Raw genomic sequence first — 27,997 nt, 5'->3', positions numbered from 1 at the left:
CTTCAAACTCATAGTTACTTTTAGTTTCTTTTTTAAAACTGATTTGAATATATGAAACATTTGCATCTTTTAAACATGTAGTCAGAGAAATCTTCTGTCCCTGTACCTTTGACTCCATTCTGCCCTAACTGCTACAGGTAACTGATCATCTTTTTAATGTTTCTTTTCGAAGATATTAACAGACACAAGAAGTTGCATGCTGTGTGTACTCTTCTACACCTTGCTTTAGATCTTGTCTTATATAGCTTATTTTAAGCATGTACATGTTCAGTTTACATGTCCAAATTTACATAGGATCATATAAACGCATAAGCATTCAAAGTAAAATTAAAATGAAGTTGAGTTCCTTTTAAGGATAGTAATAAGTGAAATTGTCATGCTAACAAACTTACTTTCAATATGATCTTAAAGCTGAATCCTGATGCAAAAAGGAACTTGTTGAATAATTAAAGCTGTTTTTATTTGGACATGTGATAAGGACATTTTGAGTCTTTTTAAAAAATTTTTTTAGTGTTTATTTTGAGAGAGAGAAAGAGAGAGTGCGTGAGCGAGTGGGGGAGGGGCAAAGAGAGGGGGAGACACAGAATCCGAAGCAGGCTCCAGGTTCTGAGCTGTCAGCACAGAGTCCAACGCGGGGCTCGAACTCACGAACTGTGAGATGATAACCTGAGCCGAAGTCGGACGCTGAACCAACTGAGCCACCCAGGTGCTCCAGACATTTTGAGTCTTAAGAAATGTACTTGTTTTTTACTTCTGTGCTTTCCTGAAGTATTGCAAATATAGTGAGTGTGTGAGATAGAAGGGGAAAAAAGAACTAGAATGTTCTTCTGTTCAACCTGACTATTCGACCTGGATTTGGGGAGATAGTACACAACAATTGGAGAGCTGAAAATTGGATATTTTTAGGAGATGGGAAATAGGAAACCCCTCCCCACACAAAGAATGTGTGAAATCAGATTCTAAGAGTAAGGTAGAATTATGTGTACTTACTTAAATGGAAAAGAAGCTATCAAAATGAGATATGAAGCACTACCACAAATATTCCTCCCTCATTGCTATCCTTCACGAGAAATTTTAACTGTAGTTCTTTATCTTCCTCACTTTATAAATTTGGTTATTCCTGGCACTACTTTGTCAACTTTAGAGAGAAAAGTTCAGATGTTTCTTCTTAGTGTTAATACAGAGTCTTCGAGTAGTGAATTTTTATAATTGTATAGCTGATGAGTAGAATGTAAAACAAGTAACTAAAGTCATTGGTATTATTAGAGACAGCTAATTGAGAGAAAATTTTTCTCACTAAGTATTGTTTCTTTCATGTGAATAAAAGGTTTTCTCTTTTATTACAAAACTAGTCTGTGTAACTATAATAAGCAGAAATAGGTAAATTGTAATGTGGTAAATCTAATTTTGCCATTCAGCTAACTAAAGGCAAGTTATTTTCAAGCTTATGAAATTTAGAAAAGCCATCCAGAGGTACATTCTTTTTTTTTTTTAATACAATTTATTGTCAAACTTGCTAGCATACAGCATATATAGTGTGCTCTTGGTTTTGAGGGTAGATTCCTCTGATTCATCGTTTACATGCAACACCCAGTGCTCATCCCAACAAGTGCCTTCCTCAATGCCCATCACCCATTTTCCCCTCTCCCCCACCCCCATCAACCCTTAGTTTGTTCTCTGTATTTAAGAGTCTCTTACAATTTGCCTCCCTCCCTCTGTTTGTAACTATTTTTCCCCTTCCCTTCCCCCATGGTCTTCTGTTAAGTTTTTCAAGTTCCACATATGAGTGAAAACATATGGTATCTGTCTTTCTCTGCCTGACTTATTTTACTTAGCATAATACCCTCCAGTTCCATCCACGATGCTGCAACTGGCAGGATTTCATTTTTTCTTATTGCCAAGTAGTATTATTCTGGGTGATACATATTTTCTTGCTGCTGTGTATTATGCTTTTCTGAAATTGAATTTCATTTTACTATGATAGTTATGAAAGGATTTCCTTTTTTTAATTTTTATTATGATTTAAAATTTCTAAATAGTACTATTCTTCTAAAGAAATGAATAATTATTGTAATATTTTTAATACATAAGAAATCTTTTCTTTAGTGATTCTAAAATCTGTTTTGCTTTCAGCTATATTATCTTATCCTTCTGAAAAGTGGCTAGTACTTCACTAGGAAAAAATACACCAACTTGACTCAGTGTGTGTTTGTTTACATAGGAAATGGCCATTTTCAAGATTGCAGCTCTGCAAAAAGTTATAGATAATAGCGTTTCTTTGTCTGAGCTAGAATTGGCCAATAAACAGTACAATGAACTGACTGCGAAATACAGGGACATCTTGCAAAAAGATAATATGCTTGTTCAAAGAACAAATAACTTGGAACACTTAGAGGTAAGTGTATATAGGCCTTGAACCTTGTAATATTAGCTATCCCTCTTGGGTGCTATCTGTAGGTGCGGAGTGACTTCATCCTTTCATCCTCCTTAGTCCACTTGCAGAATTTTATTGAATCAAGCCGCTTAACACCAGGCACTTAAAAAAGAAACAGAAGCATGAACCAGACAGGTTACAGATGATTGTAACCGAAAGAGGAGGCATCATTAAGTACCCATCCTTCTCTCTTCCCCCTGATCCCAGTGCACTTATTTTCTTGTACCCCTTGGTTTATGTTTCTTGGGATGGATATAGCCGAGAATGGCTCTTCCTGACCCTGGATGAGCTCTGGAAATCCCCATCCTTTCTAACTGTACAGATAAGAAAAATAGGATGAGGTATCACATATTCATTCAAACAGTCTGTGGATATGGCCCAGAACCCTTGTCGTCCTCTTGTAGCCACTTGACCTCCATACCTTTAACGCAAGCAAAACCAGCTCCTGATTTGTTCATCTTCCTCTTCAGAAATAGGGGCTTGTGTCTTTTGACATCTTCTCTTTTGTGATCTTCTCCTAGGAGTGGAATGAGGTCTGATTTTGTTAGCTTCATAGATTTTACTTGCTTAGAGGGACACATTCAATAAAACATCCAAATGTTATTTTGAATAGCTTTGAGTGACTACTATAAAAATATCTGAGTGATTTATTAATACTAACTAGCAATAATCATGATCAGTTTACTTTTTACTGTTTTGCCAAAGGGAGATGATTATGTTAATTTTTGTAGAAAATTTTGAATATTTAGGTGTGGTAATAATTTATTTTATTTTTCCCCATTTTTCATGTCCTTTGCACTCTTCCTCTGTATGATTTTAGAATCCATGTAAGAAAAAAAAACCAAGAAAATCCATGTAAGAAATATATTATGTAGATAACAGCAATGAGTAATTTTTAACTTATTTATCTATTTTTCCAAAGAATATTTTTCATCTTTCCTTAAAATTAAAAAAAAAATGCATTTGTGTTACATTCTTTCCCGCATCTCGATTATAATTCTGAGTATATTTGTATCCCTATTGACAATGTGTCAGTTTTATTCTTTATTATGTGTGTTGTGGTAGCCCTTACTCTATCCCTATCTCCTGTGTAACCCCCTTCTTACTTCCACCACAATGGTCATTCTAAACATGAATCTGACCATGGGACAACGCCTTTGCTTCACACCTATCAATCACTGTCAGTCACTTAAAGAATAAAAGCCAAATTCCTTTTGTGATTAGCCCCCACTTACCTCATGTCATCTCCTATGGTGCTCTAAGTACTTTTACAATTTGTTTTTGAAATTGAACTACCAGTTTGCTGGGACACAGGATTTTTCTCATATATATATATTCTTATGTACCTGCTGTTTCCTTGTCTCGAAAGCCCTCCCAGGGCTCTCCACTTATGTGCTCAGTGAATTTCTATTCATGTTTAAAACTTTGTTCAGGGGCACCTGGGTGGCTCAGTCGGTTAAGCATCTGACTTCGGCTCAGGTCATGATATCTCAGTTTGTGAGTTTGAGCCCCACATTGGGCTCTGTGCTGACAGCTTGGAGCCTGGAGCCTGCTTTGGATTCTGTGTCTCTTCCTCTCTCTGCCTCTCCCATAATAAATAATATAAATAAACATTAAAAATGTTATATATAACAAATAAACATTAAATAATAGATAATAAACATTAAAATAATAAACTCAATAATAAATAAACATTAAAAAAAGAAAAACCTTTGTTGAGACACTGTCTTTTTTTCTGAAGCATCTTTCTTTATAGAACAAAGTCTCGCTGTCTATATTCTCTATCTTGTACCTGTTTCTGCTATTTATATCACATCATACTAAGAGTGTTTGTATGTCTCCATCCCCTACTGGAATATATTCTTGATATCAGGAATTCTATTTAATTCACTTTTATGTGTTTAGTACTTCCTCTTTGGCACACAGAACTAATAAATGTTGACCTTGAGAGAGTTATTAATGGTGTAGAGCCATGGTGCAAAGGTCATCAGATGTGGTGATTAGGAAATTGTTGATGCCTGTCAAGAGTAAAGTTCCTTTTTTCTTTTTTTTAAATTTATTTATTTTGAGAGAGCGAGAGCAGGGGAGGGGCTGAGAGAGAGCAAGAGAGAGAGAGAAGGCCAACCAGACTTCATGCTCAGCGAAGAGCCCAATGCAGAGTTCAGTCTCACAATTGTCAGATATGACCTGAGCTGAAATCAAGAGTTGGCCACTTAACTGACTGAGCCAACCAGGAGCCCCAAGGGTAGACTTTATTGAGAGTAAAAGTGGTAAAAATCAATTTTCAGAATATAAAGAGAGTGGATGATAAGAAAATGCAAAAACTGAATGGTGGGTGATAAGGCAACAGAAAAACTGATGATAAAAGTAAAAAGAAATTAGATACAGGTTGAAGTAGGATCAAGAGAAGGATTTATTTTATCAACTGTTTTTTTTCTTTTTTTTTTTTTTTTAAACAGGCCAATGAAGTTTGAGGGTAGAGGGAAAGAAAATTTAGAGCAAATAGGGAGAGGTCAATTGAAGATTCTAGAGGTGGGTGGTAAAACTGTGGGTGCAGGGCACCCCACCGAGGGCAGGGGAATAAGAATGGCATCTGGAGCAAGACCAGAGTTCTTGAAAGTCTGGAAGTAAGAGGGAAAAAAAAGGTAGAAAGATGTTAAAACCTCTAAGCCCTCTTTTTTTTTTTTTCCCCCTATGTACTTATAGTACCTAGAACGGGGTTGTAATTGTGCACATTACCAGAAAGTCACATTGTATTCCCTTATCTTGCTTTCTTTTTTATCATAACGTCCCCTTAAAAAAAATAAATAAAACCTCATTATCCTGTTATTCTTTTTTTTTTTTTTCCAACATTTATTTTGGGGACAGAGAGAGACAGAGCATGAACGGGGGAGAAGCAGAGAGAGAGGGAGACACAGAATCGGAAACAGGCTCCAGGCTCTGAGCCATCAGCCCAGAGCCTGACGCGGGGCTCGAACTCCCGGACCGCGAGATCGTGACCTGGCTGAAGTCGGAAGCTTAACCGACTGCGCCTCCCAGGCGCCCCTATCCTGTTAGTCTTCATAATATGTATTATGTAACATTGTATTATGTATTGGCTTCTTTTCCAACTACCCCCTGCCCAACACAAGTTCTAGGACAGAATTTCTTTATCATTCAAGGGCTTAGAATACCTGGCATATAGTTAGTATTCTGTTTGTTAAAACAAAGAGTAAATGAGTATATTAAATTTATGTGCCAGCTCCTACATTTTTGTGTCCAGTCTGCCTTTTCGGTACTGTAATGGGATTATCTATTTTACAACTCCTGTTTCAAGAGGATCTCAAATTTAACATCCAGAATGTCTGTTTCTCTCATAGTTGTTTCCGTTTCAATAGGTGCTGCTGTTACCTACTCCATGAAGGCAGATACCTTAGAGTTACTTTCTGTCATTCCTTTCCCCTGTCATTTTTATTTCCCAAATGTAATTCATTCATATGTGTGTCCTCTTTTCTCCATCTTCACTGCTATGACCCTACTCATCAGGATTTTATATTTTCTTAATTTTGATTTCTCTGCTTACCCCTTTATTTATTCTCCACATTGCATTCAGAATGGTTGTTTAAAACGTCCTCCTTAAAGAAGCTCAGTCAGCTAAGCATCCGACGTCAGCTCAGGTCATTATCTCGCAGTTCGTGAGTTCGAGCCCTGCTTTGGGCTCTGCTGACAGCTCAGAGTCTGGAGCCTGCTTTGGATTCTGTGTCTCCCCCTCTCTGCCCCTCCCTTGCTCATGCTCAGTTTCTTTCTCAAAAATAAATAAACATTAAATTTAAAAAAAAAACAAAACAAAAATACTTCCTCCTTAAGATGTTTAAATGATTTCCTATTATATATTAAGTTAAATTCTAGTTCCTTATCGTGACATACCATGCCTTGCCTGGTATGACCCCCTATTATCACTCCAACTTTATCTTATACCACTCGTCGGTGTTATTTTTGCTGTCTGTGCTTAAGTCCTCTAATGCCCCAAACTCAGTCCTCCATCAGAGCATCAGGGTTTATCAACACATAGCTCTTCTCTCTGGCTGGCTTCTTGTCAACACTGGCTCCTTGAGCCCTTGGGTGGCTCAGGTGGGTAAGTGTCCAGCTCTTGATTTTGGCTCAGGTCATGATCTCACGGTACATGGGTTTGAGCCCCACATGGGACTCTGCACCGACAGTGTGGAGCCTGCTTGGGATTCTCTCTCTCCTTCTCTCTCTGCCCCTCTCATGCTTTTGCTCTGTCTCTCAAAATAAATACATAAACTTAAAAAAAAAAAAAAAAAAAAAAAAAAGACTGGCTCCTTTTCATACCTTAGCTTTTGACTTAAATACCACCTCCTCAGTAGTTAATACCTTCTTTAACCTTTCTATCTTGATATGGTTCCTTTTATTTTGCTCTGGATCCATACTCTGTTTCTTTCTAGATCTTTACATTCTTAGAGTTTTTGGTTTGCTTACCTGTTCACTGTCTTCTGCCTACCATACCCTCCCCAACTCCTGCTACACACAGATACCCACAGATGCTAAATGGTGAGGCCTGTGAAGGCCAGTATTTTGTCTGTTTCTTTTCACCGTGGACATGAAGTACAGCACCTGACATGATGGTGTGCTAGTGATGCTCAGTAACTGTGTGAGAAACTCTAAGCATTCCAGCTTGGCCAAAGTGAACATAGCAGAAGCTAATATTTGGAAGTCACATATTGGATATATAAGATTTTGATTATTTTAACATACTTTCTTTATATATGTGTGTGTGTATATACACGTGTGTTTGTATATGTATGTGTGTATATATTACATGTAGGGGAGCTCCTAATTTTGTTTAAAAAAAACTGGATTGTGAGTTTTAGGAGATATTATATAAGGTTAAGTCAATATCACATATCATATTAGTCTGAATTATAATGTAGTTTCTCAGTGATGTTTCTGTTTTATTGAGTGTGAAAATGCATCCCTGAAAGAACAAGTGGAGTCTATAAATAAAGAACTGGAGATTACCAAGGAAAAACTTTACACTGTTGAACAAGCCTGGGAACAAGAAACTAAATTAGGTAAGTATGATGACTCTGATAATGTAAAATGATGAAGATCTAATAGTGAATACGTTATTCATTTATAGTTCCTTTTCTATATCAGATGAAAAGGAAGTATTTTGATAAAAATGAACTCTGCCTAACAGTTTAATTTAGCAGACAGTTGATGAATAGTATCTTATGCTAATCTCTACCAAAATTTGGTTTTTAGTTAGTAGATGAGATTAGTTCCTAGTTGAATCATATATGTTAAAAAATTATGACAGAACATTAACTATTTTGAACCATTTAACCATAAAGACTGGTAATAATCTTAAATACCTATATTTTAGTGGTAGTATTTAGAAGTTTTCCACTGCATGTAATATGTGTAAAGTTATATTAGGAATGTACCATTTAATACATTTAAATTAAAAGGTCACCATAAAACATCAAAATAATTTTGAAAAGAGTTTATATTGCCTATAGTTTTACTATTATTATTTTTTTGTATTCCCTTATACATGTTTACATGAGCACTGGGTGTTGTATAAAAGTGTAGAATCACTATACTGTACACCCAAAACTAATATTACACTGTATGTTAACTAACTGGAATTTAAATAAAAACTTAATAAAATAAATAAAATGTAAATGACTCTAATAGTAAACATACATATACTTTAAATTATAATGAACATTATATACTGTATTCATTTAGTAGATGTTAATATATTTGCTTTATTCATCATTCTTACACATACAAATATCCATGTAATATCTTACTGTTTGAGTGATTAAATCATGAGGCCTTCTTATTTTTGCTGTTGTTTATGGTTCTCAATGAACATCTTCATGTATATCTAACAGATATTATGACAGATATTAAAATCTTTGTGGGTCCTGCTAGGATTTTCCTTATTCATTTTTCAAATGGTTTTCCATATTCATTTTTAAAGGGTTATCTTAGTTTATGATGTTTAAATAATTTTATCTTACTAGCATTGTGCTTTATAATTTTCAAATAAATTTGCTCCTTTGGATAAAGTGTTTTTGTATGTTTGTTTTCTAGATCTTAGAGCTCTAATGTTATTCAAGGTGTCTGTTACAAAATAGAGCTGTTTTATTAAATTGGTAACTGGGACGTGTAGTAGTTTAGTGCAGCCTAACATTGGGCCTAATATTATCTAAAATAAGCTATTTTTATTAAAAAAAATTTTTTTTTCAACGTTTATTTATTTTTGGGACAGAGAGAGACAGAGCATGAACGGGGGAGGGGCAGAGAGAGAGGGAGACACAGAATCGGAAACAGGCTCCAGGCTCTGAGCCATCAGCCCAGAGCCTGACGCGGGGCTCGAACTCCCGGACCGCGAAATAGTGACCTGGCTGAAGTCGGACGCTTAACCGACTGCGCCACCCAGGCGCCCCTAAAAATAAGCTATTTTTAGAAATGTGATTTTTAATTCTTTAAGAAATTAAAAGTGAATTGATTTCCATGTAACTGCTACCTGAAACAAGGTATCATTTAAGCTAGAATATAAAAAAAAGAGTATTACATACAATTGTAGTAAGTTCTCTGTTCATTTTACTCTGTCTCTCTTAAATAAGTACTGGATTCCCTGTAGAAATTCCTAAATTTCTATAAGGACTAACTTTTATTATCATTTGACTGATGAAGAATATAAGTTCCCGAGAGATTAAATGGGATAGGCAGTTTCCAAACAGTAAGTAACAGAGCTAAGACTGGAATCTAGGTCTATCATAATTCATAAGGCTCGTGTGTTTTCTGTGGAACCATATTATTGCATCCTTGTATACAGTGTCCAGGGGTGCCTGGGTAGCTCAGTCAGTTAAGCGTCTGACTTCAGCTCAGGTTATAATCTCATAGTTTGTGAGTTTGAGCCCTGCATCAGTCTCTGTGCTGACAGCTCAGAACCCGGAGCCTGCTTTGGATTCTGTGTCTCCCTCTCTCTCTGCCCCTCCCCTGCTTGCACTCCGTTTCTCTCTCTCCCTCTCTGTCAAAAATAAATAAACGTTAAAAAATTAAAAAAAAAAGTTTCTAAAATATTTGGCATCTAATTTTGATAACAGCTTGTGATTGACTTAGTATTGTTGCATATAGGAAATGAATCAAACATGGATAAGGCAAAGAAATCAATAACCAACAGTGAAATTGTTTCTATTTCAAAAAAAATTACTATGCTGGAGATGAAAGAATTAAATGAAAGGCAGCGGGCTGAACATTCTCAAAAAATGTATGAACACGCAAGGACTTCATTAAAGCAAATGGAAGAACGTAATTTTGAATTGGAAACCAAATTTGCTGAGGTTTGATATAATTTTTATCATGTAATTGGTATAAAGGATTAGTCATGTTAGACATTTTATATTGTAAGAGATTTGTTTGTATTTCTGAAGTAATGTTAATATAGTGCTGTGTTTCATAAAAGATGTATTTTAAATCTGAAATGTTTAAAAGACAGGTATTTCTGTGAATGAGTTCTTATTTTCCATCAGCATTACATTATTAGATTTAATGTAAAAAGATATTATTTGCTTAGTAATGATAATTGCCTTCCACTACCATCCATTCATTTAACAAATATTTATTGAGTGCCTGTTACATGCCAGACACTGTATGGGGGCTAGTTTTATCACAGGAAATAAAATAGGCAGTAATCTCTGCTCTTGGGACTTTACATTTTAATAGTAAGTTTTAGACTTTTTTGATATGCTCAGAAATATTAAATTGGTTGGCAATTAAAACAGTTTGCAAACATTCAACAATTAATGATGAAGCGGCACGTTTATAATGTTTACCTTGAGAATTAGTATACTTTTCAAAACATGTTTGTCATTTTGTTTATTTTAACTGAGTCACTAAGTATATGTTAAAATTTTATTAACTCATTTATGTTTATTTATAGATGATATAATTGAAGTCAAGCATAATGAGTATAACTACGTTTCAAACAAATGTTAAAAAATCAGATTCAAATATTAGACTATGAGTTGTCTAATATAAATGACTTTTGGTGGGTTGGCATATAACCTGAGTTCTTATAATCTGTTCCTGACTCTCTTTACCCTCTTCAATCTATTCTTAATATTTCACACTCAATTCATTATCCAGACTAATGCTAAGTAAAGAGAACTGTGGTAATATCTAAGTTGAGAAGAAAATCTCACCAAAAACTAATATATCTGAACATTTTTGTTGCTTTTCTTAGCTTACCAAAATCAATTTGGAAGCACAGAAGGTGGAACAGATGTTAAGAGATGAACTAGCTGATAGTGTGAGCAAGACAGTAAGTGATGCTGATAGGCAACGGATTCTAGAATTAGAGAAGAACGAAATGGAACTAAAAGTTGAAGTGTCAAAGTAAGTGCATGCAAACTTTTTAGTCATTAGGTGCATCTACTCTAGTTGATTTTTAAGAAACCTAATTACAGTGGTTCGGGGTAATATTCTTAGTGGAATTGATACTGGTTATTTTTATTTTTGTTTTTTTGTAAGAATAAGGTTAAATACTAACAAGATTAGTTTTTAACAGGCATGAATAATAATACTGAAGAGGAAATAACTTTTCAAGATTCATATTTTTCAGAGTCCAGGAATAGTATTGCAGAAAGCACTGAATTTGGAATCAAGACCCTATGCAGTCGAGTTCTTCCACATACTAATATTTTTTTGGAGGGAAGTGGGGTGGTCATTCAACTTATTTAAACTTAAGTTTCTTATATCTGATAAAAAGATAGTATCCAGAATATATAAAGAAATTATACAACTCAACCCAAAAAAACCAAATAATCTGATTAAAAGTGGGTAGAAGAAATGAACAGACATTTCTCTAAAGAAGATATCTAGATGGCCAATGGACACATGAAAAGATCCTCTCAGCATCAAGGGAAATGCAAATCAAAACTGCAATGAAAAAACACCTCACACCTGTCAGAATACTAAAATCAAACCATAAAAAACAAGTATTGGCAAGGATGTAGAGAAAAAAGAACCCTCTTGCACTGTTGTTGGGAATGCAAATGGTGCAACCACTGGAAAAAAGTATGGTTGTTCCTCAAAAAGTTAAAAATAGAACTACCCTAAATACTACTAGGTATTTACCCCCCAAAACGAAAACACTAATTCAAAGGATACATGCACCTCCATGTTTGTAGCAGCATTATTTACAATAGCCGAATTATGGAAGCAGCCCAAGTGTCCATGATAGATGAATGGATAAAGAAGTGGTGTGTATATGTATGTATATGTATATATATAAAGGAATATTATTCTGCCATAAAAAAGAATGAAATTTTGCCGTTTACAACGACATGGATGGAGCTAGAGAATACAATGCTAAGTGAAATAAATCAGTCAGAAAAAGACAAATACCATATGACTTCACTCATATGTGAAATTTAAGAAACAAAGCAAAGGGAAAAAAAAGAGAGAGGAAGAGACACAAACCAAGAAACAGACTCTTAACGATAGGGAACAAACTGATGGTTATCAGAGGAGAGGTGGGTAGGGGGATGGGTTAATTAGGTGATGGGGATTAAGGAATGAATTTGTCAGGAAGAGCCCTGGGTGATGTATGGAATTGTTGAATCACTATATTGTACACCTGAAACTAGTATAACACTGTATTTTAACTATACTGAAATAAAACAACATAACATAAATGTAAATAAAATAAATATATTAAGAAATTGCTATAGTCACCCCAAATTTAAGCAACCACTACCCTGATCAGTCAGTGTCATTAGGGAAGACCCTCCACCAGCAAAAAGATTATGGATAGCTGAAAGCTCAGATAGATGATGGTTAACATTTTTTAGCAATAAGATAATTTTTAATAAAAAAAAAATAAAGGGGTGCCTGGGTGGCTCATTCCGGTAAGCATCTGGCTCTTGGTTTTGGCTCAGGTCATGATCTCATGGTTCGTGAGTTCGAGCCCCGCATCCAGCTCGGTGCTGACCTCATGGAACCTGCTTGGGATTCTCTCTCTCTGCCCCTCACCCCTTCCCCCCATTTCTCTCTCACTCTCTGAAAATAAATAAACTTAAAAAAAATAATGAAATAAACTTGTTTTTTTCTCCTTTTTAAGGGAGCACTAGTATCTCTTCTACTTGTTTCATAAGATTGCTGTAAAATGAAAAATTCAGATTTTGATTCAGTTTACATTTTTTGAGTACTATATACTGTGCTAGGTATTAAACATATATTAACTCGTATAATTACACTTAATAACCTTAAAGTAACATTGTGATTTTTATTTTACATGTGGAAATAGTTTATTCACTTGGAACACAAAATATATCTAAGGAGTAAATAGTGTGTGTGAGATAGATGCTATGTACTCATTCTCATGGGTGATTTTGTGTTACTTCAGTAGAAACGTAATAGGAGCCATAACATAAGTTGATCTGTCAACCACAAAATAATTTGTAAAAAGGGTTTTATGATTAGTGTATTATAAAGTACTACCCATTTTTTTGGAGTATTGATAGTCCTTTGAGAATGTCCATCATTTTCAGCCCATTTCACTATGAAGGACTCCATTTTGTATTCTTACTCTTACCTCATAGACCTCACCTTTTGAGATAATTTAATTTATAACTATGCATTTTATTATATTTTAATTTTTAAAACTTATGTAACTGGTAATGAGCATTTATAATCAATATAAGGGAAGCTTATTTATATGTCACAGTGCACTAAAATTATTCTAGCCCAAAGTAAAATGAATTTTTGCTTTACCTGTGTGATCGTATAATAGTAGTCTTGGAGAAAATTTAATAATTTACCATCAAGCTTCTCCCATTTTTTGTAATTGTAGTAAGCATATAATCTTTCTTTTTTTCATTTCTGATAGTTTGTAAATTTAAAGCATATATTAATCCACCTAGGGAACCTAGGAATCTTAAATTTCTGTATCCTTAACTGTACAATTATGTCAAATAAACCTACCTTAAACCTTATTCTAGCTCTTTGAAACTAGGGTAATAAGTATCTTATGAAAAAAGTGTGGGAGACTAGTCCTATGGCCATATACATTTGGAAAATGCTGTATAGATAGATAATTTTTTACTTTGGAACTTTTCAACATTTCATACTATGTATTATGAATTTTCAACGGGGAGGGATGTTGGGAATGGAGTTTTTTTGACAGAACTCTCATGGAATTATTTCATTAAATGGTTTAGGAAATTTTGCTTTAGTATGTCACACCAAGAAGAGATGCTGGAAATTAGTGGCTTTTCCAAGAATCTAGAAATCTGAAATACTAGTATTTACTTAGAAAATAGACCTAATTGTTCCTGAAGTATTTTTTTCATTTCCTAGACTGAGAGAGATTTCTGATATTGCCAAAAGACAAGTTGAAATTTTGAATGCACAACAACAGTCCAGGGAAAAAGAAGTAGAATCTGTCAGAATGCAACTGTTAGACTATCAGGTAAGTACAGTATTGGCTCTTGTAAGTGGATTTTTTTCTTTTTCCTAAATTCACATTAGATATTGGATAATTTTATGGTTTTAATCAGAGGCTGTATCAAATGGAAGCTCCTGTACTTGTTCATTGTAACCTGATTAGAAAACTCTTTAATTCGAAATATCTTTCATGATACAGAAAAACATTTACATACCTACAGGTACATTGTGCTGGTCATTAATTAAAGTTAAGGTTTGAGGAGAAAGTTTCAGAACTGTATTTTCTCTTGTATTAATATGTAGCTTTTTACATATTCTCCCATTATAAATTTTTTAAGATTAAAAAAATTGTAAACATTAGTGTTGTCCCAGCATTGTTATTTACATATGGAAGTTTAAAAAAAAAAAAAACAACAAAACAGTAATATGCCAACTGTTATTTAGTTGGATACTAGATTTAGATTTTAAGTATGTTTGATTCTGGGGTTTTTTCTTTGACAAGTTTTTGGTAATCTGTATTAAAGCCAGGCTAGATTTTTATAGGATCTCATATAGCATACTTTTTTAAATTTTATGTAGTAGGTCGTGGTTTTAAATCCATGAAAAGTGTCATTAGAAAAGCTTGAAACTTATAAATATATACTCTTTATATCAGGCACAGTCTGATGAAAAGGCACTAATTGCCAAGTTGCATCAACACGTCGTCTCTCTTCAAATCAGTGAGGCTACTGCGCTTGGCAAGTTGGAATCAGTTACATCTAAACTGCAGAAAATGGAGGCCTGTAATTTGCGCTTAGAGCAGAAACTTGATGAAAAGGAACAGGCTCTCTATTATGCCCGTCTGGAGGGGAGAAACAGAGCAAAACATCTGCGCCAAACAATTCAGTCTCTCCGACGACAGTTTAGTGGAGCTTTACCCTTAGCACAGCAGGAAAAGTTCTCTAAAACGATGATTCAATTACAAAACGACAAACTTAAGATAATGCAAGAAATGAAAACTTCTCAACAAGAGCATAGAAATATGGAGAACAAAGCAATGGAAATGGAATTAAAGTTAAAGGGGCTGGAAGAGTTAATAAGCACTTTAAAGGATGCCAGGGGAGCCCAAAAGGTAAAACATTGGTTTTTGGTTCAGTATTTCCAAAAGAGTTATAAAGTAATTTTAAGTTTTTAATAAATAGCTATCTGAAAAATGTTTTGTATAAGACAAAAATTCCAATTACGTTATTCATTTAGGTTTTGTAAGTTAAGGCTTGGCTATTTGAATGTCTAATTGTAAAAATAAAATGAGACTCTTCTAAACTGTGATTTTGGTAGAAATGCTTAGATTGTATACTATCAAAGAACTTTAATCATTCTAGAAAAGTTTATATATATTAGCTAAATACTAATTTTAGTTATTCATAAACATTATAGTGGTTATCAGTTGAATTCTACCCTTCATAATTATTATCTGTTTAAAATTATTTACAAGTAGTAGGCCCACATTTACTTTTTAATATAATTTTGTTTTTACCTTCATTTGGTATGCATTAAATGAAAAGTAATTACCTTGCTACTTAACTTTAATCTGTAGGTTAGAAGTATTTAGGATTTCCATTTTTGAAAGTAAAACCAATGTTTCAATTACATATATGAAAATAATAAATGAAAGTGTTAGTATTATCCATTCCCACATAATTTGAAGAATGTTTTATGTTAAGATGGCACATATTTTTATAAAAGTCTATGAAAATTCTAAATAAACTTTGCTGTGTGGCTGAACCAAGAATAATTTTTATCTCAAAGAATATGTATTAATTTCAATGAAAATTATTAGGATCAATGGAGAAATAATTATATGGACAGTGTTTACATTTGTACATGTAATTTATAAATGTTTAGGTAATCAGTTGGCATATGAAAATAGAAGAACTACGTCTTCAAGAGCTTAAACTAAATAGAGAATTAGTCAAGGATAAAGAAGAAATAAAATATTTGAATAATATAATTTCTGAATATGAGCATACAATCAGCAGTCTGGAGGAAGAAATTGTGCAGCAAAACAAGGTTTCATTTTATATTTATTTTGTGGTCTTGTTGCTAAGATACTAAACATAAGAATATTGTATGAGTGATTCCATTATTCTCTTTTTTTTTTTAAGTTTATTTATTATGAGAGAGAATGTGTGCGGTATGCATGTGTGCGAGCTGGGGAAGGGGAGAGAGAGAGAGAATCCCAAGCAGACTCCGGGCTATTAACCCAGAGCCTGATATGGGGCTCCATTTTGTGAACCTTGAGATCATGACCTGAGCCGAAACCAAGGGTCAGATGCTTAACTGACAGAACCACCCAGGCACCCGTGCATTATACTCTTAATTGATTGTAGCTCTCATTATTATTGTTATAACATATTCGTTGTCTTATTTTTGTTAATACTTATTTATTTATTTTGAGAGAGCAAGTGAGCAAGCATGAGCAGGGGAGGAGCAGAGAGAGGGAGAGAGAGAATCCCAAGCAGACTCCAGGGGGCTGTCAGCACAGAGCCTGGCGCAGAGTTTGATCTCACATGAGGTCATGACCTGAATGGAAATCAAGAGTTGGACGCTTAACCCACTTAGCCAGCCAGGTGCCCCTGTTTCTTGTTTTCTAAGGCATTCAAAAATTTGTATTTATTTACTTATGTTGTAATAGTAGTTTTAAACTTAAAAGAAATAATACATAAATTTATTTGATAATTTTTATTTTGACATTAGTTATGTGACTCTTCACAGTTACGAGTCTCTACTGGCTCTTATTGATGGAGTAGGAGAAGGCAGCTTGGTGTAGAATAAAGCACATATACTTTAGAGGCAGACAAAATTCCCTAAGCTCATGCTTCCTTGCCTCAAAATTTGTTGTTCCCTCCACTTAAAGTGTTCTTAGCCCAGATCCTTGTATTGTTTATGCTTTCATTGCTTCTGGGTCTTAGCTCCAATGTCTTACCTCATCAGTGAGGCCTTCATTAGCCACCCAGTATACAACAGTAAATTCTACCATCAAGATTCCCTAACTAGGGATTATCTAAATTCATTTTTCTCCAGCACTCATCATCCTGTAACATATTACATGCGTATTTATTTATTGCCTAGAATAGCGCTTAGCACATAGTTCATGTCATTAAATGTGATGGATGGATGCATGCATGGAGAGATTGAAATCCTGACGTCACTTTTCTATCTCTGTGATCTAAGGCAAGTTACTTAATCTCTCTGAGTTTGCATCCTTTTTCCATAAAATGAGAATACAGTGACCCCAAAGGGTTGTTGTAAGGATTAAATAAGAACATGTATGTAAACTTTTTTGTCATATGCTTGGTGAATGTCTGTGTGTTTGATAGTTTCATGAAGAAAGGCAGATGGCCTGGGATCAAAGAGAAGTTGAGCTAGAACGTCAACTAGACATTTTTGACCATCAGCAAAATGAAATACTAAAAGCAGCACAAAAGGTATGAATGATTAACTCTGTTTGCTACTCTATAGCATGGCCTATAGTGTTAACCCACAGAAGTGGTTTTAAAGTCCAATCAAATTTTATTGATATCGCCTTCTTTTATTTCAAATATAAGTGAGGTTTAACCATGTTTTGTCCTATAGTTGTAACAGTATTATTCTTAGTGATGTAACTGCTTTTTCTCAAAAATGCTATTTCTTAATAGTTTGAAGAGGCGACAGGATCATTGCCAGACCCTAGTTTGCCCCTTCCAAATCAACTTGAGATTGCTCTAAGAAAAATTAAGGAAAATGTTCGAATAATCCTAGAAACACGGGCAACTTGTAAATCACTAGAAGAGGTAATAAGAATTTGCATTTTTATTAGTGTATTATTGGGTATGTTTCTAGAATTTTCTAAATATTTTTTAACAGGGCTGAAGCATAGAATCATGAATCTGTTGCTAATTCTAATCTTCTTTTCTACTCTAGTATAATGTTCTTAATAACGAGCATTATTATAAGGAACACCAGATAGGGTTAATGTGAATCATTTCATCACTACTTGTCACTCACTGATGAGTAGTAGTAAACATGAAAGGAAACAAAAAGCATCTTGTAGTTTTATGAGCAATATATTACCTTTTCTCTATATGATCAAGAATTGTTTTCATACTTGTTTATTTTTATGTTTTATTTTGAAGTGCATGCTGTATGCTCTGAATCAGTTTCAGTTCATTCCTTTTATGGGTGGTTAAAAGGTTTGCAAGAGAGCTAGAAATTATTTCTTTAATCTGGGTCTTAAATTTGATTAATATGTGATCAAATCTCTTTATTACATCATACAGAAAATATAAACTGAAGATGATTTTCATTTTGGTTTGCATCTAAACATAATAATGGTAAATACATTTAAAAATTTTGTAAATAGTAAAAAAAAAATTGTAAATAGTACATTTTTAATCAATTGAAACTTAGTTTTCTTCAGTAATTGTAGGATTTGTCACTTATGCGAATTGCCACTGAGTTATTTGATTTAAAATATCTGCCTTAATCCTACAGAAGAGTAAACATTTTTCCACTTTATTTTAATAAGCTACAGATTTTATAATGGTGATTCATTGACCTAGGCCACTAGAGTTCCAATTTTTTTATACTCAGCTGACTTTTATGGCTTACTTTTCTGGGGCTCTGATAGTTATTGGGCCAAACTAAAAGAAATGATTTATTACATTTCCTTTCTAAATCTACTACCACCACACACATTTCTAGTTCTAAAATTACAAGAGCTAAATAAAGTAAACAGTGAAGTTTATAACACATTATAATCTTATAAATAAATGTGCATGCAGACAAGTGTGCTGCCACATGGAAATTTAAGAAATATAACCTTATTAATATCAGTATATCACTAATATAAGTATGATGTGAAAAATAAAGTGAAACTCCTTTTTTTTTTTTGCTTATAATTAATCTGACCAAAATTCAGATGAAGCATTCTAAAATGAAAATATATACTTTAATAATTTTATTATGATTTGATCATTGCAGAAGCTAAAAGAAAAAGAATCTGCTTTACGGTTAGCAGAGCAAAATATTCTGTCAAGGGACAAAGTCATCACTGAACTAAGGCTTCGATTGCCTGCCACTGCAGAACGTGAAAAGCTTATAGCCGAACTAGGCAGAAAAGAGGTAGAGCCAAAATCACATCACACACTGAAAATTGCTCAGCAGACCATTGCAAATATGCAGGCAAGGTTAAACCAAAAGGAAGAAGTGTTAAAGAAGTACCAACATCTTCTGGAAAAAGCAAGAGAGGTATGTTATTACATTATGCTTTGCTCTTTTCTTTATTATGTTTTTTAGTCAAATGCCAAATACTATTCTTCCCTGAAGTGGTAGTTTGTTTCTTGTTTTCAAGTGATTCTATTTAGGAATTTTTACTTTCACATGATTGGATTAAAGCTCTGTCAGTAAACCTGGCAGTTTGTAAATGTGTATTTTTCTCTTATGACTGACTAAACCAGGACTAGCTGTCATGGTGAAACCGTTACGATTTTGAAAAATATCAATGGAGTTTATAGGTAAAGATTGAGGCAATAAGTTAGAATGAAATCTATCACACTAGTTAGCAGTCAGTGGAAATCTGATTTGCTAGAATGTTGATAGGAAAATCTATAACATTTAAAAAATTTTCTAGAAACAAGTTAAAAGATGATGGATACATATTATTCTAATATTAAGAGTAAATTATGATTTAAGGCTGGATTTGCCAATATGAATATGTACCAGGGGAATAAATACTGGTGTAAATATATTTATATGTACACCATACAGGTAATCTTCCTTCCCTATCTCATAGGGATTTTGGAAGATTAAAGGTAATAAGATATTTAAGATCTTTAGAATGTGAATTTATTTAATAGTTTATGACACAATTTTGATTTGCTATAAACAGGAGCAAAGAGAAATTGTTAAGAAACATGAAGAAGACCTTCATATTCTTCATCGTAAATTAGAACTACAGGCTGATAGTTCACTCAATAAATTCAAACAAACAGCTTGGGTAAGATTCTGGGAACTTTGTTCTATCCTTTTTTTTTTTTTTTTTTCTTTTTTTAAATTTTTACTTATTTTGGTGGAGGCAGAGGGGCAGAGAGGGAGAGAGAGAATCCCAAGTAGGCTTCACACTGTCAGCACAGAGCCTGATGTAGGGTTGATCCCACAAACCGTGAGATCATGACTGGAGCTGAAATCAAGAGTCGGATGCTTAACAGACTGAGCCACCCAGGCACCCCCGTTCTATTCTTTGTTGATTTTTGAGACCATATAATTGAAAATTTAGCTCTCATGATTTTTTTTTTTTTTTTTTTTTTTTAGTAGAAGCCATCCTACCTGTGTTGGAATAATCACAGCTCTGATCATTTTTCCCCCTACATCCACATCTTTAGTAGCTCACCACTGCCTACAAAATCATGTTTATATTTATTAGCCATGTACTCAAAGCCTTGCATGATCTGACTTCAGTCTTTCTTTTCAAGTAATGTTCACCGTAAGTTTACCAATATCTAACTGCTTTTCATGTTCTGAATTCAATTAATACCTGCTTCCTTTGATCTTTGTCTTCTATATATGTGAACTGACCTAACTTTCATCTCCTAACATGGAAATCTTACCATTCTTTTTTTTTTTTTTTTTTTTTAAGTTTACTTATTTTGAGAGAGAGAGAGAGAACAAACATGAGTAGGGGAGGGGTGAAGAGGGAGAGACAGCAAATCCCAGGCAGGCTCTGTACTGTCAGTGTGTGTCTGATGCGGGGCTCAAACTCATATGTGTGAAGTCACGACCTGAGCTGAACATATCTTAGCTTTCTTAAGCCTTAGCTAATGAATTCAATCAACATTTATTGATCGTCCACTACATGTGGATGCTTTGCTCAATATTGGGACCACAAAGAATAAGATCTGTATTTCTTGTCTTCATAGGCTAGTAAATCATTAAATTTAAATTAGAAATCATATTTTGATCATTTGAGGAACCAAATTAAAATTATGGAATAGGTATGGCATTGGGTTGTACATGCTCATGGCTAATTTATTCATATTTCCTAGGATTTAATAAAACAGTCCCCTACTCCAGTTCCTACCAACAAGCATTTTATTCGTCTGGCTGAGATGGAACAGACAGTAGCAGAACAAGATGATTCTCTCTCCTCACTTTTAGCCAAACTAAAAGAAGTATCTCAAGATTTAGAGAGACAAAAAGAAATCACTGAATTAAAAATCAAAGAATTTGAAAATACCAAATTGCGGTAAGTTTTAGGAATGTATTATAAAAACAGGCAAATGGTAATAATGATAGAATGAGGATAAATGTAAGCATTTGCTGTGTCATGCATGGTCTAAAACCTTTATGTGTATTATCTCATTTTATCCTCAGGACTATTATGACATAGATTATTCTCTCCATTTTTCATATAGGGAACAAGGCCACAGGAATGCTCAGTAACATGCCTTAGGAGGAGACAGAAAAGCCACGATTTGAATCTAGTTAATCTGGCCCAAGAGCCAACTCATGATTCTTGTTCTATACTGTCGTTTTTAACTTCTTTAGTTAAAGCATCCATTTAATCATCTATAAAATAGAAATGACCTTGTCTCCTTCTATATGAAGGCCAAATGATACTGTATGTGAAAGTAATTTGAAAATTGTAAAGTAACATATAAATATGAAACTGTTCTTTACACACCTGTAACAGTTTCTAGCACATAACAGGTTCAATATTTGTTGAATGAAAAATTATTTTTTTTTAATTAATCATAGTGACAGCATTCATTTGCTCTATTAGAGATTTTAAACATTGTTCAACCAGTTTATCAGAATATAGATTTTAGATCTAAAATGAGTTTATAGTGTATTTTGTAATCACTGTAGAATGTTAGGAATGAGAGAGTGTCTGCATTGTGCGAATGGCAGCCTAGGTCCTTGGATTGCGCGTGAGAAGATTTACATGGGGATCAGTGCTCAGAATAAAAACATCCAGAAGGAAAGTAGCAAGCATAAGGCAGTTTATTAAAGCAAAAGTACACTCCAAGGTGGGAAAGGAGAGTGGGTAGGTTCCCTGAGGTGGAATAAGCCCCTAGGTTGTTTTGGAATTAGATAGTATTGGGTTTCTCTGGGCTGGGAGAAGCCCCATCATTTGGGAAACTCCTCCCACAGTTTGGGAGGGGGAGTCTGACCCTGTAACGTTTGCACCAAAACCTTCATGTGGCAGGTGGGTCAAGGAGGAGTAGAGGCAGGTAGGGGTATCTATGCATGATAGTGAGTCTAAGGGTTACCCTGGGGCAGAGGTGGAAGAGGAGAGTGCATGTTCTCTGCACCTGTGGCTCTTGATCTATCAGGCCCGGGGTCTTGAAGCCACAAAGCCCACATGTTGAACTCTGGCTTATAATGTGTGCTTTTTTTTTTTTTTTTTTTCTTTTAATTGTGGTCCTTGCCTCCACTTCAGGCCTCTGTCATTCCCTTTCAAGGACTTGGGACTCTGCCTCAGGGTGTTCCTTCCACTGCTCTTGTCTAGCCTCTACCCAACAGCTGTCTCTGTGGACCTCAATTTCTCATCTGAAAAAATGAGAAAGTTGAACTACTTGACTTTATAATTCCATTCCAGCTCTGAAAGTCTTACAATTTTATATTCTTAACCTACTTATCCAAGATGTCTCTGACAATATTAACACCACTTTTGCTTTATTAAGAAGCTACCACTTTTAAGAAATTACTCTCTGAAAGAAGAAGAGAACCAGCAATAGTATTTGGTATCTTTTCAATCTCATTTCCCCCATTGTATTAAATTTTCTACATGAGATGTTATTTTTGGTAAGTCTCTGTCATGTTTTGGAGTATAAAATTGCTTGTGCTTTTGAATCTAATTCCTGAGTGTAGAAAATAATCATCTTTTGAAATACCTTGTATATATATAAATTTTTGCCACATGAAATCCTTGAGTGGTTGTTTTGTACCTTACCATTGTCATTTTAGACTAAAACTGTACTTTTATTCTGTGTGCACATGGATATGTGTATTTTAATGTGTCTTAAGAAATTATAGACCTGTGTGTTTACTTTAGTAAGACCTCATATTTTCATAATTTGATGATTATTTGTAGTAACTTCAGTTTTTGTTACATCTTGCAGGAGACATAGTATTTAAAGTGCCATTTTGTTCCTTATGTTGTCTAGAGGTACAAAATTACTTGATGCAGTCGTTGCCAAAAATAGTAAATAACTACAAGGAAAAGTCTATTTTATGTTAAGTTTAAGGGTTAAGTGGAACAAAGAATTGTTCTTGTTTTGATTTGAATTAAGACTTAGGTTGTAGGGATACTTAGGACCCAATATTTGCTCTTTACAAAATTCCTATCAATCAAAGTGTTAATTGCAGCAACCTCTCCATTAAATACATATGTTTGCTTATATTAGGCTCCAAGAAAACCATGCATATGAAGTGAAAAAAGTGAAAGCAGAAGTAGAGGATTTAAGGTGTCTTCTGGCCCAGTCACAAAAGGAGTCACAGAGTTTAAAATCTGAACTTCAGGCTCAAAAAGAAGCAAATTCAAGAGCTCCAACAACTACAATGAGAAATCTAGTAGAACGGCTAAAGAGCCAGTTAGCCTTGAAAGAGAAACAACAAAAAGTAAGTAACAACAGAGTATTGTCAATATTTAGGAAATATATGTGGTAATAGATTGCTTTTAGAGAAGACTTGTAAAAGATTGTATATATAAATCTGTTGTACTAAAAAATATGAGCTTTGTCTTATGCTGTTAAAACCCCACCTTTTGGTGGGGTTTTAAAGTACAGATATAGCCCAGTTTCTTTTTATGTTGTCATCAGTTTGATTTGTGGGTTATCTGTAGGAAATAAGGGGAAATCATAATCCCATTATTTTCTCTCCTTTTCTAACTGGGATTTTATGCTACTGAGGCTATTTTGAATAATATTTTGAATGATTGAACAATTTTGGGGAGTATGAGGGAGATAATGACAGTGAGGAGGAAAGTTTAAAGAAGGAAGTCACAGAAATAGATTTTTGAGAAGCAGTTGGTTAGCGGATTGTCTGAGGTATTTTTAAAATTTATCTCAAGTTTGAGATACTCAATTGTTTTAGAAGGTGCCACTGTATTTCTGTGCTAGCTTGTGAAATTTATTGGCAAATTTCAAGTCTCTTCCAATCCTATCATTTTACTTGTCTATATAAATTCCGTTAATTTCACTTGTACTAAGTAATTCAGATAAATATCTAAACTTGGATATTGAAGGGGGGCACCTGGGTGGCTCAGTCAGTTAAACATCCAACTTCAGCTCAGGTCATGATCTCATGGTTCGTGGGTTCAAGCCCCATGTTGGGCTTTGTGCTAATAGCTCAGAGCCTGGAGCTTGCTTCAGAATCTGTGTCTCCCTCTCTTTCTGCCTTTCCCCAACTCCTGCTCTGTCTCTCGCTCTCAAAAATAAACAAACACTAAAAAGTAAATAAACTTGGATATTGAAAACAAAACATACGGCTTTTATAGCACAAATGGCTTGATTTAATATTGGTTCTCAAAATTAGTGTCAAGATTTTGAACTCACATGCAGTTTGAAAAGAATTGAGTGCAATTATTATAGAAATTTCATTTGAAAAAGTTGGACTCTTTGTGAATTATGTTTGCGTAAAGACATGGCATTTTAGGAAAATAGTTAAAAGTGATACATGTTAATTTTTTTGTATTATGCGTTGTTCATATAAAATATTAATTCTAAAAAAGTGTATATGTTCTAATATTCAGGCACTTAGTCGAGCACTTTTGGAACTCCGGACAGAAATGACAGCAGCAGCTGAAGAACGTATTATTTCTGCAACTTCTCAGAAAGAGGCAAACCTCAATGTTCAACAAATGGTTGATCGACATACTAAAGAGCTAAAGGTGAATGTCAACACATTCATTAATATAACAAAATTCCTTATAATTACTATTAGAAGAGGATCCACTTTGATAGATAGCAATTTTGATAATGAATAGAGAATTTATTCTAATGAATTATAGATAGATAAACACACATTTTTGAGTAATGAGAATCTTCATTGTTCTCACACTGATGGTCATCTTGGAAATTAGCAAAAATAAACCATTATTAGCTACTTCTTCCTAATAGAATTGACGAAGATTTTACTTAGAATTTTTGTTTCTGTGTTGATGAGATATGTATGTAGATTTCCTTGTTTTATTTCTTTTGCTTCATCAAATTTTTCTAATTTTTACTAGTTCATAATATGAGTTAGCTTTCCTTTTTTTCTCCCTGAAATAGTTTATGGAGATTATATAGTCCTTGACATTTAATCCATAGAGCTGTGTAACTCTGAAGGCTTTTTTGAAGTTAAATATGTATTTTTTTGGCTATGTATTTTATTGTTTTCAAACACGATAGAGCATTAGATTTGGTGATTTAAGATTATTTTTACAAAACACATGTATTTCATAATGGTTTTTAAATTTCTTTACATAAAGTTTCATAGAGTATATTCTGCATAACGTGAAAAATATAAAAATTGTGTTTTATTTTGTTTGTAATTTTGATTTACTCTTGACTTACTTGTGTGTGCTCTTCACCACCATTAAATTGTGTAGGGACTAGATTTTACTTAGGTGTTTTTGTTTTGTTTTGTTTTTAAGTTTATTTCTTTAGTAATCTCTCTACCTGTCATGGGGCTCAAACTCACAACCCTGAGGGGCACCTGGGTGGCTCAGTCAGTTAAGTGTCTGACTTCAGCTCAGGTCACGATCTCACAGTTCATGAGTTCAGGCCCCAGGTCAGGCTCAGTGCAACATCTCAGAGCCTGGAGCCTACTTCAGATTCTGTGTCTCCCTCCCTCTCTGCCCTCCCCTGCTTGCATTTGCTCTCTCTCAAAAATAAGTAAACAGTAAAAATTTTTTTAAAAAACCTCAGGACCAAGATCACCATCAAGAGTCACATGCTCTTCTGACTGAGCCAGCCAGGCGTCCTTCTGTAGCTTTTTTGAATCTCTCATTGTACCTATCAAGATTATCAGTATAGTTGACAGTAAAAACCCAGTAAGTAAATAAATATATAAACAGGAATACCCCTTTGTTGATTTCTTCCTCAATACCTCTTTGCCTGAAATGTCATCTTCTCTGAATCTTTAACAGTCTTAAAGTCCTTTTTCTTGAAGCCTTTTCTGACTTCTCCTGGACAGTGTATGTTTCTTCTGACTGTATTATAATAGTGCTAAATTTCTTGTATTATTGGTAATAATTTTGACCTGTAGTAGTTTATCCAACAAAACCTACTAAGTACCAGTATTTTTATCGCTGTTACTGTATGGGACAGCTGGGAACTCCTGTATAGTGGGTGGCTTCAACATACTGTCAAGCACTGCAAGTAACCCTTTTATGTCCTGTCTTTACAAAGTGGGTTAGTACTACAAGTTAGAGATTTTGTTTTATACTGGCATTTTAAATGCCATGTACATTCATATGTCCTTGTTCCTTTAAATCAGTTCCACCGTAATAAAACCTTTGCTTATTTGATAAAATTTTGTTTCTGGGTGTTTGCTGAAGCTGAATTGCTTTAGAGTGTTTCTTCATATTTTGTTTTTCTCAAAAGATACTTGGTTCATTTGAAACGAAGACAGAAAAATATATGTAGTTAGTGGGGCTTTTTTCCCTGCGACCTTAAAAATTCAGATTGAAACTTTACTTTTAGTAAGTTTTAATTTTATAAGCATTAACTAAACCTTTTTTAATAAGTATTATTAAAAATAATTTGTTTCAATAAAAATTTAGATCCACTTTCTTTTTAATAAGTAATAGATGTATTATATTTTATTGTTGGTACTTGATGAAGATTCATGAATTAAACCTCTTTGTTTTAGTCACAAATTGAAGACTTAAGTGAAAATCTTTTAAAATTGAAAGAAGCTCTTAAAACAAGTAAAAACAGAGAAAACTCATTAACTGATAATTTGAATGACTTAACCAATGAACTGCAAAAAAAACAAAAAGCTTATAATAAAATGCTTAGAGAGAAAGATGGAATTGATCAAGAGAATGATGAACTGAAAAGGCAAATTAAAAGACTGACCAGTGGATTACAGGTAATTTTATGTTTAATTGTGATAATGTCTTTTATTTAAAATATGTAGGTAGTAGTTTATTCTCACTTTTTAATTTCACCTATTTGCTGAAACAACTTTCAGATCACTTTGATTAATGTGGCTAATTCCTTCAGTGACCTCTGTTGTATTTGTTGTTTTAGGGTAGCCTATCTTTAAAATGCAGAAGCATCCATAGTGCGTCAGTAGTGCATTTAGAAAATGTGGTTAGCTATAGCCTCAAAAGTTTCTATAATTGGACTATTTATTGTGTATTTTGTGTGATACTTTTTTACTTCTAAAATGTAAAAATACATCTTATATTTTAGGGAAAATCTCTGTTAGATAATAAACAAAGTTTAATTGAAGAACTCCAAAAGAAAATTAAAAAGCTAGAAAGCCAACTGGAAAGAAAGGTGGATGAGGCAGAAATAAAGCCTATGAAAGAAAAGGTATGTGAAGAAACATACTGATTAATATGTTTAACGTAATGATAGCCTAACTTAAATTATATAATTGATGAATAGGTAATATATGCTAGAGGCTCCTGGGCTGCTCATTTGGTTGAGAGTCTAACTCTTGATTTTGGCTCAGGTCATGATCCCAGGGTCGTGGGATTGAGCCCTAATTCGGCTCCATGCGCATGGAGCCTGCTTCAGATTCTGTCTCTCCCTCCCTCTGCCTGCCCCTCTCCCCGGCTTGTGTGTGCGCACGCTCTCTCTCTCTCTCTCTCTCTCTCTCTCTCTCTCAAAAAAATACTGTATTAATTTGAGGACCTAACACGTAATATAAATAATATAGAGAAGTCTAAGATGAGTTTCTGTCCTTTAGAAATTTAGTGACCCTAGATCATGACCTGAACCAAAATCAAGATTCAGACACTAACCAACTGAGCCACGCTGGTGCCCCTATAATGTAATTCCCGCTCAGAAGTGACTACAACATCATTATGTCCTCTTCCTGACAAAGTACCTCTAAAATCCCCTCACACCTTACATATCC

General features: G+C 34.1%; 1 protein-coding gene across 7 annotated transcripts in view; it reads left to right on the top strand.

Annotated features, from left to right (window-relative positions):
* CEP290 (centrosomal protein 290) overlaps positions 1 to 27,997 on the top strand; it is a 93,190-nt gene that overhangs the window by 37,436 nt on the left and 27,757 nt on the right. For all 7 annotated transcript variants that reach the window (XM_023256244.2, XM_023256243.2, XM_023256245.2 and 4 more), the window contains 16 exon segments: positions 2,222 to 2,395; positions 7,395 to 7,506; positions 9,590 to 9,795; positions 10,698 to 10,849; positions 13,814 to 13,925; positions 14,556 to 15,011; positions 15,785 to 15,949; positions 17,260 to 17,367; positions 17,578 to 17,712; positions 18,902 to 19,168; positions 19,809 to 19,916; positions 20,962 to 21,161; positions 23,326 to 23,539; positions 24,672 to 24,809; positions 26,777 to 26,998; positions 27,325 to 27,447. In XM_023256244.2, coding sequence (XP_023112012.2) covers positions 2,222 to 2,395; positions 7,395 to 7,506; positions 9,590 to 9,795; positions 10,698 to 10,849; positions 13,814 to 13,925; positions 14,556 to 15,011; positions 15,785 to 15,949; positions 17,260 to 17,367; positions 17,578 to 17,712; positions 18,902 to 19,168; positions 19,809 to 19,916; positions 20,962 to 21,161; positions 23,326 to 23,539; positions 24,672 to 24,809; positions 26,777 to 26,998; positions 27,325 to 27,447 — 2,892 coding nt within the window.

This window comes from Felis catus, chromosome B4 (assembly GCF_018350175.1).
Source record: "Felis catus isolate Fca126 chromosome B4, F.catus_Fca126_mat1.0, whole genome shotgun sequence".
Taxonomy (NCBI): Eukaryota; Metazoa; Chordata; class Mammalia; order Carnivora; family Felidae; genus Felis; species Felis catus.
Note: the sequence above shows the minus strand (reverse complement) of the source record. Positions and strands in the feature narration are given on the sequence as shown.